The 19,525-nt window shown below is 38.1% G+C and overlaps 1 protein-coding gene across 3 annotated transcripts in view; it reads right to left on the bottom strand.

The window, feature by feature from the left end:
* Nucleotides 1-19,525, bottom strand: part of SPEN (spen family transcriptional repressor) — a 101,334-nt gene that overhangs the window by 18,717 nt on the left and 63,092 nt on the right. For all 3 annotated transcript variants that reach the window (XM_045035138.1, XM_023258166.2, XM_023258167.2), the window contains 5 exons: nt 9,360-9,520; nt 8,507-8,707; nt 4,522-4,673; nt 1,222-1,347; nt 785-898 (listed from right to left, as the gene is read on the bottom strand). In XM_045035138.1, coding sequence (XP_044891073.1) covers nt 785-898; nt 1,222-1,347; nt 4,522-4,673; nt 8,507-8,707; nt 9,360-9,520 — 754 coding nt within the window. The remainder of the gene's footprint in view (nt 1-784; nt 899-1,221; nt 1,348-4,521; nt 4,674-8,506; nt 8,708-9,359; nt 9,521-19,525) is intronic.

Here is a 19,525-nt window from a genome sequence, read left to right as displayed (position 1 = left end):
TTTATTTTCCATGTTGACTAAGTTCTGTACTGTGTACTTAAGTAGGCATTCTTGTAGTTTGGGCTCAAAAAAAAAAAAAAAAAAAATCAACACCCCTGAAAGAGAAAAAAATGTAGAACACTGAATCAACAATAAATTTCAGTGGATTTTGGTTAAAACAAGCATTATTAACTTAAAGCTACTGGATTTTTCCATTTATACTAGCAGTCTTTATGATGTGTATTTGTCCAAACAACAAAAGCTACATTTAAAGAAATGCTGAAATTATACACCACGCCCACCACAGTGTAACTCTGCTCTCAAAAAGGGAGTTCAAACTCTACTTTCACATAATGGAATGGGGCCCACAGACCCTTTTCCTGTTGTTTGTGGGTATGTTACCTTACAAACTTTGACTAGATGAACACTGTATGATTGTCCCTTTAAAGTCATCTTCTTTTTTAAAAAATAAAGTCTAATGACATATTTGTGTGATTGTAAATAACTAGACAATTAGACTAATTTTCATGTGAGATAAAATAATAAAAACCTCTAAAAAACCTTCTATTTAACAGTATCATGCAAATTAGTTTCAAAATTAATCATCATGGCTAGTTCAAAATAGTTTTTCAAAATACTTCCTCACATCGTAAGCTAATAGATGCAAAAGCCCTTCTACAACAAATTACTAGTAATTTTTAAAGAAAAGAAAACGTCAACATTAAGAACTGGGGCTGACAGGACAGAATTCCAAGAACAGGGAGTCAGAAGTAACCTGACACCAACACCAAAACCTCCCACCTACCTTTACCACAGGACCATATCGGCAGAAATGGCGTGTTAAATACTGATCCGACACATTTGAAGAAAGCCCGTCTAACCACACGCAGTTTGTAGGCATGCTCTTTCCAAAACCCAGCTGAATAGGAGAGGTGAAATTTCTATTAGTAAAGTCACCAATTATTCAACTACAGAATTCTGAAAAAATCTGTCTTCTGTAGGAATCTTATCAACCATCATCCCAAGGGAGAAACATCTGGTTAAAATCAAACAGAAATGTACACAAGAGTGATCCTGCCAGGCTAAGTACTAATTCAGCTTACAGTACAAGAGGATGAGGGTGCAGAGAATTATATCACCTTTACTGTTATCTAACTGTACTGCAATTTGAAATAATGAGACAGACACACACACAAACACTCCAAATCATAACGGTGTAATAACTTATGCAAAGTCCTTTACCTTGAGGCGATTATTTCCAAGGTACTCTCCATCCATCTTCTTAATAGCCTTACAAACGCTGGCAATATCACAGTACTGCAAGAATGCGTACTGAGGAACTCCATTTACTTTCTTAATATCAATATCCTGAAAAAGCCAATTAGTACCAATTAGTGACAGGCCAACAGGAAAATAAATCAGAATAAACTAAGCCCAAACAAAGTGCATATTTCTCAAAACAGTCATATTCCCCAAAATCATTTTCTTAGTTAAAACCATACATTGTAATACAACTGTAAATAGCCTGAAAGACTACACAACACAGCATTTGTAGTCACAACCATGAAATCCTTCCGCTGTGAAATTCTTTGCAGAAGAGAAAGTGCAAACTCAAAGTTTAAAATTCACAATACCTGTGTTAAGACAAATTTATGAAGAAAAAGGCTGTGCTTGATTCAGCAGCACATATACTAAAACTGGAACAGTACAGAGATTAATAAAGGCAGCCTATTTAATAAAAACCTAAGAAATACAGTTGACCCTTGAACAACAGGGGTCTGGGGGCAAGGGAGTTAGTTAGGGCACCCACCTCCAAGGCAGTTGAAAATCCACATATAACTTTTGACTCCCACCAAACTTAACCACTCATACCCTACTGCTGACCAGAAGCCTTGCTGATAACATGGTTAATTAACGCATATTCTGTAAAAGTTATTATACTATATCCTTAAAGTAAGCTGGAAGAAAGAGAATGTTATTAAGAAAATCATAAGAAGAAAAGTCCACATACAAGCAGATCCATGCAGTTAAAACCCATGCTGTTCAAGGGTAAACTGTAATTCGCTTCTGCAATAATCTAAAAACCTTTATTAGTGGCTGGCTGGCCATTTAAAATACAATATCTGAGAAGAATAAGAATGAGAAAGAAATCAAGTTTTCAAAAAAGTGATCCTAAATTTTTAAAATATGCAATCCTAAATTAGAAGACTCATTCAATGTATCAGTGTATCTAACTGAACCAAGCCTGGTGACTGATATATATAGTAATAATCTCTCTCTCATATCCAGAATGAATAAATATATAAATACCTGAACTACCTTGTGAAGATGTATCAGAACACCATCCCTTGATTAAAGAAACAGTCTATAAAAGGCAAAGCCCCATCTCTTTATTTTTTTTTTTAAGTTTATTTATTAAGTAATCTCCACAGCCAACGTGGGTCTCGAACTCAGGACCCTGAGGTCAAAAGTCATGTGCTCTTTCAACTGAGCCAGCCAGGCGCCCTTAACTCCAATTCTTTAGAAAGACTGAAACCTGTACTCATGCATGACACTCTGGTCCTGCCGACTTCACTACTTAGACAAGGTGGTGTAAAAAAGCTGGCTTACACATGAAAATGGTCCAGAGAAACCAGATACGTGGATTGCAAAACTTACACTTGAACAATAATGACCCATATGGTGATTATCTAAAGTATTCTGTAAATCACAATATTTAAGCCTTTTTAAGGGTCATAAGCCAATAATCAAAAGCTGAAACAGAGCAAAATGAATAATGCATTTGAAGAGCAGTTTGAGGAATCCTTAAAAAAAGCAGTAGTTTATACTTAAAATAGTTCTTTTTTTTTTCTTTTAAATAGGCTTCACCCCCAGCGAGAAGCCCAATGCAGGGCTTGAGCTCACAACCCTGAGATCAAGACCTGAGCTGAGATTCAGTGTCAGACGCTCAATGGCATAAGCCACCCAGGCACCCCTATACTCAAAACAGTTCTAAGTAATGGTAAATAGGAGTTGAGTTTCACCAAAATGTAGAACGCAACAATCCAGAATAACTCCATGTAAGAGAAATGGTCTCCAAAGAATATTGGTGGGTAGGCTCACTACAAGGGTTCTTCTAGCTACAGCATAATCTATCAATAAGCAGCAGACCATTTCTCCTAAGTTTGTGTGTCATTAAAATAGTTACCCTCGTGAGCAATTGCAAACATGGAATAATGGTTTTCAAACAGAATAGGACATGGCCACTTATTAAGCATGGATCTTAAGCACTATAATCACTCCATTTGTAGCAACCCTGCTGATGAAAATGTATCTATGTACACAAATACAATTTCTTACACTCCTCCAAAATTCAAAGTAGCAGCCACATTCAAATAAAAGTATATCCGAAAGTTTTATCAACTCATAGACTCATAAATGCTAAGCAGCAAAATAAATAAAACTTTTCTGTCACAGAAAAGGCTGGAGCCCAGGTAGGTAAGTGAACTCATCTAAGTAGGCAGTACGGCTGGAATTAGGGTGTGTGATAAAAGAACTTAAAATAATTGAAATTCAAGAAAGGAAAATGAATGTTTTGCTGTTTCTCTAAATATATAGCTTGTTTTTTCTTACTTTGTACCAACCATTTCTATCTCTTGCTCCTAGTCCCTTTGAGGTTTAGGTCAACTACAAGCACAAATATTTTATTCACTAGATTGTATCATTTTAAAAAAGTAAGAATTTTTACTTCCAACATTAGTGTATAAATAAGGATGGATAGATGGACAGACACATACACACACACACACCTGAAAGATTAACAGTAACTGTTCTTACCCAGCACGTTTTTTTACTCTCTAAAGTCCAAATACACACAACAATTTTCTTGCCGTTACTAATACAAAGTCTAGGAAAGACAGAAGTAATTTCCCTATTTTTTTCAAACACAAAACAAAATAGTATATATATCCCAAGGGTACAAAGCTGTAACCAAACTACTTTCACTATAAAGTGACTCAAGTTTTGAGTCACGAGGAACAGAAAAACCCTTCGAATTCCTAAATTTAATAATGACTTGCAAAATATAAAAAGTGATTCTAATTAAAATTTCAAAACAGAACTGAGCTTCCAGCATGACATCCACGTTCCAGTAAATCCCCAAGGTACTTCTGACGTGAATTGTGATAACACAATACTCCTATACTAAGTTGCTGCTTCTTTCTTACAGACTTCTCTTCTTTTATTTTCCTTCCCACCCACAGGACTAGATATGGCTTTAAACAGTTCTCGATGGACAAAGAAAATAAGAAAAATGGATAGAAAAATACATATATATAAATAAAACAAAGACAAATACCTATTATATAGTTTTATATACACACATAAAACAGTCCCCCAAGGAGTTTTGCCAGACCATCTTTTAGCAGGAGTTAAAAACACAGGGCAAATGAGAAAAGTATTTGTTGCACCATCTAAATATCATCTTTCCAAATATAATCTTGTACTATGCTTTATGTTTTACGACAAAGATCTAAAACTTTTTACTGTAAAAAAACAACATACCACAATTTCTCCGAAGCGCTGGAAGATGTTGCGAAGGTCATGATAAGTAGTGGTTTTTTCAAGGTTGCCAATAAAGAGGGTTCTTGTTGCTTTGGGGTGAAATTCATCTATCCTTTCATCCAAAGGACGAAATTCATTTTCACTTTCCGTTTCTGTTAAGTGGGATGGGGGCAGAGTAAAAAGAGAAGAGGGTTTTTTTTTTTTTTCTTTTTCTTTTTTAGGTAATCTCTATACCCAATGTAGGGTTCAAACTCACAACACCAAGATCAAAAGTCACATGCCCTACAGACTGAGCCAGCCAGGCACCCCAAAACAGAAGAATGTTTTAATGTATATTTAGATATCACAGGAAAATCTACATTTAAGAAGCTAAATCTCTGAAATATTGGGTGTGAATACTCATACAATCTGGAAAAGGTATATACAGCTTCAGAAATAGCTGCCTTTTGCTTAACTCCAAAGGCTAAAGAAACTTGTCAAAAAAACTTAGGGGTAAGTAACACTTTCTTTCTTTGATCTTCAAAACAGAAAAGTGGACTGAATTTCAGTCCGCTAAGTTCATTTGTTTTAAAAATAATCACTAACACAGAAATAGATTAAAAAAATTTTTTTTTCAACATTTATTTATTTTTGGGACAGAGAGAGACAGAGCATGAATGGGGGAAGGGCAGAGAGAGAGGGAGACACAGAATCGGAAACAGGCTCCAGGCTCTGAGCCATCAGCCCAGAGCCCGACGCGGGGCTCGAACTCATGGATTGCGAGATCGTGACCTAGCTGAAGTCGGACACTTAACCGACTGCGCCACCCAGGCGCCCCATTAACACAGAAATAGATTTTAAACCCCAGCAAAAACAGCAATTACTTAAGCCTAATCTTAGGTTCCAAAAATTCTGCAGCAGGCTCTCAATGGGAAGTATAAAACACAATCTGAAACACACGTAAAACTCAACTGAAAACAGGCCAGCTTCATTACTTAATTTGCTTTTCAGCATTTTATAAAATATTTAGCATTTTGCATCTCTGTTAATTAACAGAGCCCAACCATCTAAATGTAGCGATTTTTAGATACAAGAAGAGTAATTGTATGCAAACTGACTGCAGCAGTACTTCTGAAACTGCTGCCACATGGGCCCCAATGACACACACAGGGAGACCACACGCCACTCCTAAGGTTTCTATTTCTTATGATTAAAGCCCTGGTTTAATGTCTAATTCAAGCACAACCTTTCTCTAAAGCTCCATTTTAAACACGGTCCAGTGCAGAATATTCAATGTTTTGTTGATAATAACTATACACAGCCTATTATGTTCTTTTTTTAATGTAAAACAAAGCCACACAAAAAAGTTAACAATTAACTGACTGAAACAAACTGTTTAGAGACAGGCACTAAATATTACTGATGTCACCAACAACACTGATACTGAAAAGATTCAACTTCTGAGCTGCTGAGTGAATTCAGACAGAACACACCTCACTCCCGATTCCAGTCTGACTGCTCTAATGGCAGCTCAGCTTAATCTTACTGGTGTCATCAAAGAATATGTACTTTCAGAGACTCAAGTGGACCCAGAAACTGCTAGGGTTCCTGTACCTGTCTCCATACTGTATTTTGATCATATCTCCCAGGGGAGATCTCATTTCAAGATCAACTAGGTCTTCTTGAAACTAACAGAGGGCACATATTTAGGAATATTGCATTTAAAAAGGGAGAAAAAATGAAAAAGAAAAGAAAAAATAATTCAGACACATCTTAAGGTTTATACTCCAAAAGGCAGAATCAGAAAGATAGAACATAATTTGCAACCATTAAAATCGTATGTACTGGCTTCATTTCCACCAAATAAATAGCTCAATAAAAATTTCAAAATCAGAAATTCAGTTTAACAAAGATTTTTAAAAAGTGTATTTTCCACATGTAATCTATTTAACCTTCATGACCAGTTCAGGTCTTAATGCCTGCAGGTCAATGTAAAAAAACTCTTTTATCTTCGCAATTTCATGTTTAAGGGATTGTAATGATCTATCTGCATAGAACTAAGAAAGCACAATCTTAGAAGCCACCTGGGGTCTATATGCAAAGTTGGGCTTCTTGGATTTGGATCTTTCTAACAAGAGGTCCCTGACCTAAGGAAGCCATCAGCTCCATACATTTCAGTACAAAACATTTTATGACTTAACCATCCAACAACAATTCCAACCAAGTCTCCATACTCGCATTCAACTGCTTTCAAATATCCCATTCGACAAGTGTTTCATGCTGTCCCACCTGGAAAAAGTACGTTCAAGCTTTCCTACGCCTCAACCAACCAAACTTCTCAAAATCTTCACTAGCAGGTGTGGTTAAAGCCCAGGTGCTAACTGATTAGGTAAAATGCATTTTTTACAGTGAAAATGACAAGCCAGCCCCACGACTTGGGAGATCTGAGGGCCATCTATTGTTAAAGGCCCTGAATTAGATCCCCGCTACTTAATAATTATATGTGGCTCTAACAACTTCCTACGATACGTTATATGACATTCTAAATATTATTCCTTAGGTCAATTGTGACCTGTTCTGAATGTGTTAAAGAAGAACTCCTGAGTTGTACTTAGCTCAGTATAACTTAAGAGAGTACATCTCAAACTTGGAAGAGGAGGGAACATGAGGGCATTACCTATAATCCCTTTGAATTCTTGTGTTTATCATAAAATTATGCACGTTTTACAATCTTCCCTCTAGCAACTCTGTGCCTATTTTTTTTTTAATTTTTTAAACATTTATTTATTATTGAGAGACAGACACAGAGTGTGAGCGGGGGAGGGGTAGAGAGAGGGGAAGACACAGAATCTGAAGTAGGCTCTGGGCTCCGAGCTGTCAGCACAGAGCCCGACACAGGACTCGAACTCACGAACTGTGAGATCATGCCCTGAGCCTAACCAACTGATCAGTCGCCTAACCAACTGAGCCACCCAGGTGCCCCCATGCCTGTTTTAATACATACAAATAACATTTACACAATCTTACCAGGGAAATTCTATTTTTTCCCTCTTAACTGTCAAAACAATGAATATTATAAGAAAACAGGCTATGTTTGCCCTAAAATTCCATTCAAAGTTTTAGGTGTGTGTTTTTGTTTTGTTTTAAAATAAAGCTCTACAGCCAATATGGGACTTGAACGCACAACCCTGAGATCAAGAGTCACATATTCTACCAACTGAGCCAGCACCCCTCAAAGTCTTAGTCTTAAAGTTGGTCTCAGTTACATAATGTGACTGCCTAATTTAAGCATTTCTCCACAAATTTACTTACAAGCTGCCTTAAACTGGAAGGTTCCCAAACTTGAATATGTGAATTCTGAACCATTAGGCTGGGACAAGGTGAAAGGTCTGCACTATAGGTGGTTCTGAAACAGGATAAACACTGACCCGAGCCATGCCTGAGAAGACTTCCTGCCTTACAACAGGTCTTACAGGTAGATTCAAACTAATAAAATGTCCCCTTGAAACTCTCAATGGGTCACACTCTTAAGATTTAGTCCTGCTTTTCTTTGTCACTAAGCTTTCAAGGTCATGGAAACTAGGACAACAGATCTAATTTGTGCTGGGCATAACAGAAATAAAAGCAGTCTAACTAGTTCCTAGCAAGTCGTCTGTTTCTTAATTCAGGGTAACTCTGATGTCATTCTCCAAAGAACTATCTCCTTATCTCATTCAATTCAATCCTTTTGGGAAGACAGGACTCAACAAAGGGCCAAATTGTGCCTTTCAGCCTCTTAGAAGTCAGCATTTCTCCCTTAAAGAAACAGAACAATTTTCACCCTCCCTAACCAAAACAACATAATTTTATTAACTTGAAAAACAAATATAACCAGTCTTTAAAACAGAAGACATTGGAAGTATGTCAACAAATAAAGTTGGAATAGTGTCCCAATTCAGGGTAAGATGTGACCTTTTCATAAGGTGAAATATAAATCTTACTAAAAATTAGCCTCCTTGTCTCTTACCTGGCCCTATCCATGCTGTTACTTCAATCTGCATGCCAAAGAAAAGTTTTCCTTTTGATGCAGTCAATGCTTTTTCTTGGTCCTCTTGCTGCCGAAAGAATACCAAACCATACCTCTCTTCTGAAGTTCCATGGATCTGCACTGACGTCACCTTTCCAAATTTCTTAAATTCATGGAAAAGGCCATCTTTAAGGCTTGTATCTAAATCCCCACCCAAAAAAACAAGGTGCTTATTTTTCTAGTTCAGTTACAATTCAATTAAAACAAGCTACAAAATCTCTGGCTTGATTTTTGACCTAAATTTTGTTAGCATATGAACCTTTTAAATAAAATAACTAAAATGGTATTCATAATTTTCCTCATTTAAAATGTTAATATTTTGAAATGGGTTTCCGATCATAGTTTTATATCCAAAATTATTTCAGATAACACAGGACTCCAGGCCAATATAATAAAATTAACGGAAAATAGCATTTCTATAATTCACATCAAATTTCCCCTAATATCAAAATACTTAATCCAGTAAGTATATTTACTAAAAACTAAACATGTTTTCTTCATATAACACTCACCACACAATCTTTGTATATGTATATACAATGGGCACAATAACGTATATATGTACATATATATGTGATATAGTAAATACAAGTAACATGCAAGCTTCATACACGTAACAACCTAGAAACTACATACAGTTATGATAATCCCTTAGTTTTCCTTACGTGGCATTTAAATAGTAATGAACCACAAAAAAGAAAGCCTGCTGTCACTACAAGACAGAATTTAAGTTGCCCAGCCTCATATTCCCCAACAGTAGCAGAGAGGGAAGTACAGTAACCCAAAACTTTACCTGTAGAGCGTACTGGGAGATTCTGAACCTTGATTCCAAAACTTTTACGCGGCTCATCTTTCTCCAGGGATGAAAGCAACTGGGAAGTGGGTGCTGGGACTGCTGCAGATTGAACTGATCGGGCTGGAGAGTCATCGCTTGAACTACTGCTGGAGTCAGTGCTGCAGAAGGGCAAAAAAAAGACAAACAGAAAATGAATACATATAAAATTTCTGAAAAATCAACAAGTGGCAATAATTACAAGCAACAATCTACATTTTAGGTCTGGGATTTCTGGACACCCTCCCCTCTCTCCACACTCTATTTCACACCCCTCCCTTGGAAGGCAGAACAAACACTGGCCTGAGACTGTGGAAGCAAAAGTAACAATCTTCTACCACCACAGTCCCCCAAAAGACAAATGTTGTATTCTGTGCAAAATGTGAACAACGTTTTCCAAATGAAGTTAAGCCTGTAAATGCAGTTCACTTAAAGGTGGTAATAGAAGAACAGTGAATTGGGATGCCTGGGTGACTCAGTCCACTTAGTGGTTGAGGGTCTGACTCTTGGACAGGGGCTCAGGTCATGATCCCAGGGTTGTGGGATGAAGCCCTGCGTTGGGCTCCATGTGGAGCCTGCTTGAGATTCTCTCTCTCGCCCTCTTTCCCTTTACCCCTCTCCCTCCGATAGTGCTCTCTCCAAAAGGGAGGAAGGGAGGAAGGGAGGAAGGGAGGAGGAAGAAAGAAAAAAATTCTTTTTTTTTTCTTTTTTAAAACCATGGTGAATATATGGGTTTTTTTTTTTAATTTTTTTTTCAACGTTTATTTATTTTTGGGACAGAGAGAGACAGAGCATGAACGGGGGAGGGGCAGAGAGAGAGGGAGACACAGAATCGGAAACAGGCTCCAGGCTCTGAGCCATCAGCCCAGAGCCTGACGCGGGGCTCGAACTCACAGGCCGCGAGATCGTGACCTGGCTGAAGTCGGACGCTCAACCGACTGCGCCACCCAGGCGCCCCTGAATATATGGGTTTTGGATTCAGAGACTGCAATTCAAATCCTGACTTAGATGTAGAGCACATATCCTTGGACAAGTAACTTCACCTCTTGCTAAGCCTTAGTTTCCACATCTGCAAAATGGAAACAATAGAAGTACCTATCTTGCAGGGTTATGAAGTAAAATAACCCACAGGTTTACTGAGTTTCTACTCTGACAGCAATCAACAAGCAAAGTGGCACTGCTGTTACCACCGTCGTCACTACTACCGCTGCTGCTACTGCCACCACCGCCATCTCAGGGACATCTTAGTTTTGAAGAAAACAAAAACATCCAAAATAATTTCCTAGGTATTTTAATTTTTAAATATTTGAGGGACTAATGAAATACTACGTAAATTACTTGAGTCTTGTTGGTTTAAGCTCTTTTCTCTGTAAGAAATGTGAGAAATGAGTCAATGAAACTGAATTTATTACTCTTCAGTTTGATACAATCCTCAAAGGGGGAGACAGTTGAAAGACAAGGAGAAAACATTACCACATTCAGATTAAGAGAGAGAGATACCGAAACAAATTTATGATGTCTGAGATCTGTATGAATAATAGGAAAGTCTCTTTTTAGCACCAGACGAGCAAAGACTGCCATGGTTTTGTTCTAACATCTCAAATATATTAATAAAAAAGCTATTTACAGGGTCTGCTATTTAAAGGTTTCTGAAATTTTGCTTCACACTCTTCCCCTCCCTACTGTGGAAGCCTTATCTTTTAAGCAAATAACTCTGGTGGGAGGGGGGTGGTTAATCCACCTCGAACACACTAGAGGGAAGACCTGATAGTTTTTGTCATTTGGGCTAAAACTGCAGCTCTCACAGCCAATGCAATCTCTAAACCAGCCAGATAAGTAAATCCAACCAAGGAACTAAGGCAAATTTGCCTTTGCTTTTTTAAAAATTAAGAAATGCTGTAAGAAAACAGAGTACTATAAGAACATACACAACATTTTTACTTAGCTCTCACGTGTTAAGGCAAAAATGAAAGCTTGATAAGGTTATCAGAGCACCCGTACGTTTGAAACAGAAATAAACCAAAGCCAGTAAGATCCAAAAGGACATATCTGAGTTACAAAATACGAACTACTAGGGATAGAAGTCTCAAGACAGAACCGCAGATTGTCACAGCCAGGCCTCCTATACATGACTAGGCTTCAGTTTTCCCTATAAAAATAATTTTTTTCCTAGATCATTCAGTAAAAGCAGGGCTACTAGCACCAAGTGATGTTCATTCAAATTAAGGGTTAATAAAAGTAATCTTCTATTTTTAGCACAGAAGGGAAAAAATGCTTGTTTTATGTATTAAGTACTCCAAGTAATACAAGATTACTGACTAGGCCACCATTTGATTACAGTATAGAATATGTTATGACTTATCAACTTAATTCCAATGAATCACAAAAAAACCATTAAGGAAAATAATTACAATTCTACTGATATTATAAACACCAAAAATTCCTTAGCAACAGTGGGTAAACAAATATGGGTAAGAGTAGAATTTCTGCCATTGAAACAATCATGAGGCAACAAAAACCAAGTTCTAGATAAGTCTGTGTTATAAAAATGGAAAACAAGGTGACCAATGGGAACAATGACTTTAAAGTACAAAATGATGATAGAAATTAGATTTGTCATAAATGCCATCGCAATTTTGGTGAATTCCCTGCTACCACACTAATTTTGAAACAAGATGTAGAATTTCACTGGCAGAATTATCTGCTGACCAATTTGAAGTGGTAACTACAAAAGGGAAAGGTTTTTAAAGCTTTACAAAACGTTACAAAATGATAAAATGATTCAACTTTTGAGTTCACATTTCAATATGCTAACCTAATCTGCAATGTGCATTTCCAGTGTGGTCTGTTAAATGTACGATGGATTTTAAGATCATGAATCAAAATGGGGGCACAAATTTAGACCCCCAAATATTTATCAGTTCTACTAAACTGACAGAAGGCCCAAATGCCCAGAAGCCTGTGTCATTTTTAAAAAAAAAATTTTTAATGTTTTATTTTATTTTTGAGAGAGAGAGACAGACAGAGCATGAGAGGGGGCGAGACAGAGACAGAGAGGGAGACACAGAATCTGAAGCAGGCTCCAGGCTCCGAGCTGTCAGCACAGAGCCTGATGTGGGGCCCAACATGGGGCCTGAACTCGGGAATGGTGAGATCATGACCTGAGCCAAAGTCGGATGCTCAACCAACTGAGCCACCCAGATGCCCCAAAGCTGTGTTGTTTTCAATTTTTAGAAAATTCTTATTTTCATAATTTTGCTAAAACTAAAGAATCACCAGGGCCCTGGGGGGCTCAGTCGGTTAAGCATCTGACTTCAGCTCAGGTCATGATCTCAGAGTTTGTGGGTTTGAGGCCCATGTTGGGCTCTGCACTGACAGCAAGGTGCCTGCTTCGGATTCTCTGTCTTCCTCTCTGTCAGCCTCTCCCCCACTCACACTCTCTCAAAAATAAATAAATAAATAAACATTAAAAAAACAAAAAACAAAAAACAAAACTGAAGAATCACAACGTTCACCAAAGCTTTCTTGAAAGCCAAAAGTAGTTAGTCAGAATCTATTCCAATCTAAATTGTCTTAAAGTAGTAGTGATATTATCAGCTAAGTTTTAAGAAAGTGAATTTTAAATTCATAAAGCCACATCAATATTACATTTTCAACATCAATATTACATTTTCAACATCAATATTAAATTTTTAATGTTTATTTATTTTTGACAGACTGTGAGCAAGAAGGGGCAGAAAGAGGAGTGGGGGACAGAGGGTCCAAAGCAGGCTCCATGCTGACAGTAGTGAGCCTGATGTGGAGCTCAAAGTCACAAATTGTGGATCATGAAGTCGGATGCTCAACAGCTGAGCCACCGAGGTGCCCTCAACATTAATATTACAATTCAACATCTAAATGGTAGAACTGGGGAAAAAAAATAACCCACAGTTTAAAAGAAATCTAGTTACACTGTTCTTAAACACCTAAGACAAGTAGGCTAAATTACTTCTTACATGTGCGCAGAATTTTTCACTAAGATTACTAAGAAAACTAAGAAGTAGAGCTAAAAATTTCCACAATGAAGAAATACAACAAACAACAGTTACTTGACAATTCTTTTTTTTAATGGTAAGTATCTTTATAGGAACCATGTTTTACCAATAAAAGGGAAAATAAAATGCAAAAATTACAAAAGGCAATTTATCAGGAAACAGATAAAAAGAAATGAATATAAAGGTGTACTAAAGGGCACCTGAGCTGGCAATGCAGTTGTACGAGCAATGATTAGGAGTACATGAAAGCAGGTGGCCTACCAACACAACTATATGGAAGATACTGGTTAGTGCCCAGGTAAGAACCTGTGACAGGGCGCCCTATCCTTTGCATGGAGGCCACCGCTTGAGGAGAAGCCCACCTCCCTGAGCCCTGCTGCCTCCCTCCAACTGCCTCACCCAGCTGGACCAGCTCTGCTCCAGTGCAGGTATCCACATCAGTGAACCATTCCCCTGTGTGGGGAGTGGCACCTACAGCTCTAGAATGCCCATCTCACAGGTCTCTCCTTGCTGTGTCTACAGGGCCTAGGCTTCCAGGGAAGGGACAAGGCCCTCTGGCTGAGGGCAGTAGCTCAGGAACCTCGATATAACATTAAGAGAACAGAATCTGGGATGCCAGGATTCATTAACCCCAAATTACAGTGTCCAATAATCAACTATCCCTATTCCTACAGCCATTTTATACACAGAAATACAGTGAACACTTGACTCTTAACACTGAAAATGTCAAGGCACTGGGTATACTATTTATAAAATGACTCAGGGCTAAATTTGCTCATACACAAGAGCTGCATCTAATGACAGACATCAACATCTGTATCCCTGTATTTGTAAACACTTGATTATTATAAATATTTACTTATGTTGGTTTTGTTTTTTTTAATTGGGGGGGGGGAGAGAGAGAGAGAGAGAGAGAGAGAGAGAGAGAGAGAGAGAGAGAGAGAATGAATGAGAATGAATGCAAACAGGGAAGAAGGGCAGAGGGACAGAATCTCATGCAGGCTCCACGCTCGAGGTGGGGCTCAACCTCACGAGCTAAGCCGAAATCAAGGGTTGGACACTCAACCTACTAAGCCACCCAGGCACCCCTATGTTGGCTTTTTGAAAGCTCAAAGATTAAAAAACATTTAACCAAATTAAGTTAAGAAACAAAAATCTGGCATAAATGGAAAAAGGAGCAATTAAAGCAACTAGAAAACTCTGCAATTAAAACAGTCAAGAGGGTCTATTTGTTAAATGCAGATATAATCTCAAGTGCCAATTTTCCAACCACCTCTCTTCTATCAGAAAGCTAATAATTTTCTCTCTACATAATATACAAGCTTGAATCAATAAGGAAAAAGATGCAAAATGCAGCTTTTCCATCAGGCTTTGGCAATTCAAAACGTGCCCACTGTCCTCATGCTTCCATGAAATGAAGGGGAAAATCATATAATTTCTTACTTAAATGGGGTGTGTTACCACACCAGGTAATAACCCCTCTGTATCCGATGTCTCATAGGTCCAAATGTTCAAGATAATCATGGTTTTTTAGTGCAGCAGTTCTTTCAACGGGGGTCCCAGTATCCTTTCAGGGGGTCTGTGAGGTCCTCCTTACTTCAATTACACATCTGTGTGAGGCCAGATCTTCATATACTTCACACACACAAATTATAGTAACAGTCTGAATACAGAGTAGTTATGAGAATCTATCTACTTAAACCAGACTTTAAAGAGATTAGCAAAGATAAATAAAAAAACACCAGTCATCTCACTATTTTTGGTTTTAAAAAATAGTTGTATCACACCAGCTGAAGCTCTAAAATTGGCTAGGGAAGTTCCTCCCCAGAAGCAGACATCATCTTGAGGTGAACAGCTCCCCTAGGATCAGGGATGAAGATCTTCATCTCCAACATGAAACCTTTATTCCTTTTGCCTTTTCTTGCTTTTTGCTTTTCTTTTGCTTTTGACCCTACTTGCCTTTTCTCTGTTAATGCACAGGAAGACAATGTTCCTTAACTCTGGCGACTGTCACTAAATCTATCACTAAGGCCACAAAACTGCACAATAAAAGTCCTTAGAATGTCTTCCTAAGGCGGTTTGAGATAACAGAAGTGCTTTAGATTACTTATGGGCTGAACAGTGTACCACAGCAAAGTACCACACAGGTACTTTTTGCTTGTACCTGGATCAACACCTCTGGTATCACAGCACATATCAGAAATTAACAAACAGGCCACCTAGCTAAAACAGGCTGATGCCCCTCCAGGTACATTCTTTAATTTATTTGACTTCAACTGGTTTGGCTCACAGGGTCCTAAGGAGCACATTTCAATCTTTGGCATTATACAACTGACAGTCATTATTGCTGTCTCCCTAATGGGCTATATATATTCTCTCAAGGGTCTTAAATTCATGTTTATAGCCATCAGCAGCACATCAGATGGTCTCACCAGGCTTGGAGAAACAGAAATGAGATGCAACACCAAAATGAACAGCAAAAACAATTCTTTCATGGACTTGACTTCACAACCTATGGGTTTTAGTGAGAGTGGCATTAATACTAAATTTTTAGTTCCACTCTCACTTATTAGAGGATGACCAAAAGTGGGGGGTGGGGAGGGGAGTTGTTAAATTAATTAAAGAAGGAGGCTATTAGACTGAGGTGGTTCTAATACCTTAAACAGGCTATGTAAGCAAACCAAAACCTAAGCCTGTACATGCCTCAAGGTTAAGAAATCAAATACAAAGACAGCCCATCACAAACAGACAAGGAAGCTTTTCCAAATAAGGCAAATGCAAAGATACAACTGATCAAATGATTTCCTTGCTTTGCTTCCACACCTTTTCTCTATTAAAAGCCTTATCCTACCTCCTGTTGGTGGAGCAATCCTAACCACTTCTGGTTTGGCACTGACCAATTTAAACTGATTTTTGCTCAAATTACTAAGAGAAAGAGAGAGTGAGAAAGTCATATCAAATGAAATAAAAAACAGAAGTTTCAAATTAAAAGTCTTAATTTCGAATATGACAAATGTCAATAAATACTACAATAAACAAAAGATAATACTTTCAGAATATACAAGGATCCTGAGCCCAGGAAGTAAAACAAAACAAAAACAAAAAACAAAAAAGCCACTAGTTTAATAGGCAGTCTGATGTGATCCCAATTCCATTTTCAACTCTACCACTTCTAATATACCTGAGTTAACCTCAGTATTATAACTCTGCTTTTTATAAGAAAGGGGAAAGAAATACTCAACTGTGTGGTCTAGAGTAAGATACCTCTTTTTGTCTCTCTCAGCTTTAATTTAGCTAGTGAGTTACCAGATCTCATGGCCTTCAAAGGTCCTGCTAACTCTAGGGGTCTATGCTACACCACCTACCTCCAGCCACTCATCTCTGATAGCTCCCAAATACCTATAGCATAAAGTCCACACTCTTCAACAAGGGAGAGAGGATCCTTTACAACTTGGACCCAAACTAATTTTCTGACTGATCCTTCTCACTCCCTTGTCTTGACCCTCTTACCCCACCCACTAATCATCTATCCATATAAGAGCAATGTATCAGGGGACACCTGGATGGCTCAGTCGGTAGAGCATGCAACTCTCTGGGGTTGTGAGTTTGAGCCTCAAGCTGGGTGTAGAGATTACTCAAAAACAAAATCTTAAAAAAGAGCAATATATCAGTTTCTAGTCATGGGTATCTTTTTTTTTTTCTTATTAGACATTAACTCATTGGTTAGATTACTTCCTCTCTACTCTTTAATTCTCTTGTAATGTAAACGGTGATACTTGTGAAGGTTGTGGTAAGGGTTTAACAAGTTAATGATTATAAAAGGCATAAGCACTATGCCTAGCATACAGCAAGCACATAAGAGCTATTGCCCATACCATTCCTATTGAAGGCACTTTTATTTTTTAATTTTTTTCTTTCTTTTTTTTTTGTTTTTTTGAGAGACAGAGAGTGTGAGCAGGGGAGAGGGGCAAAGGGAGAGAATCTTAAGAAGGCTCCGAGAGAATCTTAAGAAGGCTCCGAGAGAATCTTAAGAAGGCTCCACACTCAGCCTGAAGCCCAAGGCAGGGCTTGATCCCACGACCCTGTGATTGTGACCTGACCCAAAATCAACAGTGGGATGTTCAATCAACTGAGTCACTCAGGCGCCCCTTGAAGACACCTTCCTGTCCCTCCTTGCCTGCCCTGCCTTCAAGAATCAGCTCCAATGTTAACCGTCTTCTCTGTAGCTGTTCCTGACATCCCGCTCCACCCCACTACATTCACTGGTTTCTTACTTTTACTATAACGTCTACCTCAAACTTCACTCTATATTGTAGCTACTCATTTTTGAAAGACCAATAATGAATTCATCTTTGCAAACACAGAACCTAGTATGGTGCCCGATACGTAATGGATGTGCCTGTAAGAAATTACAGATTGGAATCGTGAAAATGAATGAAATTAATACCTAGGAAAGCACACCAAGCTCCATAAAATGAAGGTATTAACTAAACTCAGTATCAAAGAGTAAAATGAAATTTCTATTTTTTTAATTTGTAAATTTTTTTTACAGTTTATTTTGAGAGTGACTGAGCACAAGTGTGGGGGGGGGGGGGAGGGGGGAATATGAACATGAATGAAAATGAGTGAGAATGAATCCCAATCAGGCTGCACACTATCAGTGCAGAGCCCAACATGGGGCTCAAACTCACAAACCATGAGATCATGACCTAAGCTGAGACCATGAGTCAGATGCCTAACCTAACTGAGCTACCCAGGTGCCCCAAAATGAAATTTCTGATAAAATATTACTTTGGAGCAAATTCTACAAGGTTATTTCTTTCTTCTTTAATGTTTCAGTGTCAGCTCAGAGCCTGGAGCCTGCTTCGGATTCTGTCTCCTTCTCTCTCTGCCCCCCCCCCCCAACTTGTGCTCGGTCTCTCAAAAATAAATAAATGTAAAAAAAAAAATTAAAAAAAAAAAGAATGGCTGTTCTAAGTTTCTAGAACTTTAATAATTTTTTTTAAATTTATGTATTTATTTTGAGAGAGCAAGAGTGGGGCAGGGGCAGAGAGAGAATCCCAAGCAGGCTCTGCACTGTTCAGCAGAGTGCACTGTCTGGACTGTTTATTTTTGAGAGAGACAGACAGTACAAGCGGGGGAGGGACAGACAGAGAGGAAGACACAGAATCTGAAGCGGGCTCCAGGCTCTGAGCTGATCAGCACAGAGCCCAACGCGGGGCTTGAGCTCACAAACCGTGAGATCATGACCTGAGCTGAAGTCAGATGCTTAACCGACTGAGCCACCCAGGTGCCCCAGGTTCCAGAACTTTAAACACTAATAACCTGACTGAAAAATCACAGAGATCTATAAAACAAAAACACTGCATGCATTTCATGCATCCTGTTACCTCGACCGTGGGACATTTTTGGTGGTCATAACTGTGGGTGGGGGGTGAGGTTATTACTTCCATCTCGTGCACAGAGGCCAAAGATGCTGTTAAACATTCTACAGTGCATAGGGGAGCCCCACGAAAAAGGATTATCCATGAGCAGTGAATAGTCCAACATTGAAAACCCCTGCCTACATTCTTTAACTACTTTCCCTTTTTTTGAAAACCCAACATGCTAATTTTAAGCTCCAATTCAAACATGGGATCCTTTAAAGGAACTGTTCTTATTACTATTACTTCATAAAAATATTTGAATTCCAAAACTTACAGAAAAAAATGAAAAAAAAGGTCAATTTCTGAAAATTAGACTACTCAAGAAGCTGTCACTCAATTTTAGAAAACATGATAAAAAGAGAAACTGCTAACAGCTTTTTACAATATGTGCTTCATCATGTCAATAACAGAGTCACAATTCTTGTAGAAAAACTGTTTTCACGTAAATAATGGGTGAAATATACAACACTGCATCCCATATTCTAGTAAGGTTTACATCAATGGAAAATATTCTATTCATATTAAAATGGTTTCTTAGTTCAATAGCTTTCTTTACTCTCAACCTAGGGATTCAGGGTGGTGGTTTAGTATCACAATCAGATTTTTCCCCACCAAAGTACCATGTTCAGAAGAATTGGTAAAACTTCTATTTGAATAAAGAGCTTAA

The sequence above is a fragment of the Felis catus genome, chromosome C1 (genome assembly GCF_018350175.1).
Source record: "Felis catus isolate Fca126 chromosome C1, F.catus_Fca126_mat1.0, whole genome shotgun sequence".
NCBI classification, from domain to species: domain Eukaryota; kingdom Metazoa; phylum Chordata; class Mammalia; order Carnivora; family Felidae; genus Felis; species Felis catus.
This window is presented reverse-complemented; position numbering and strand designations above follow the sequence as displayed.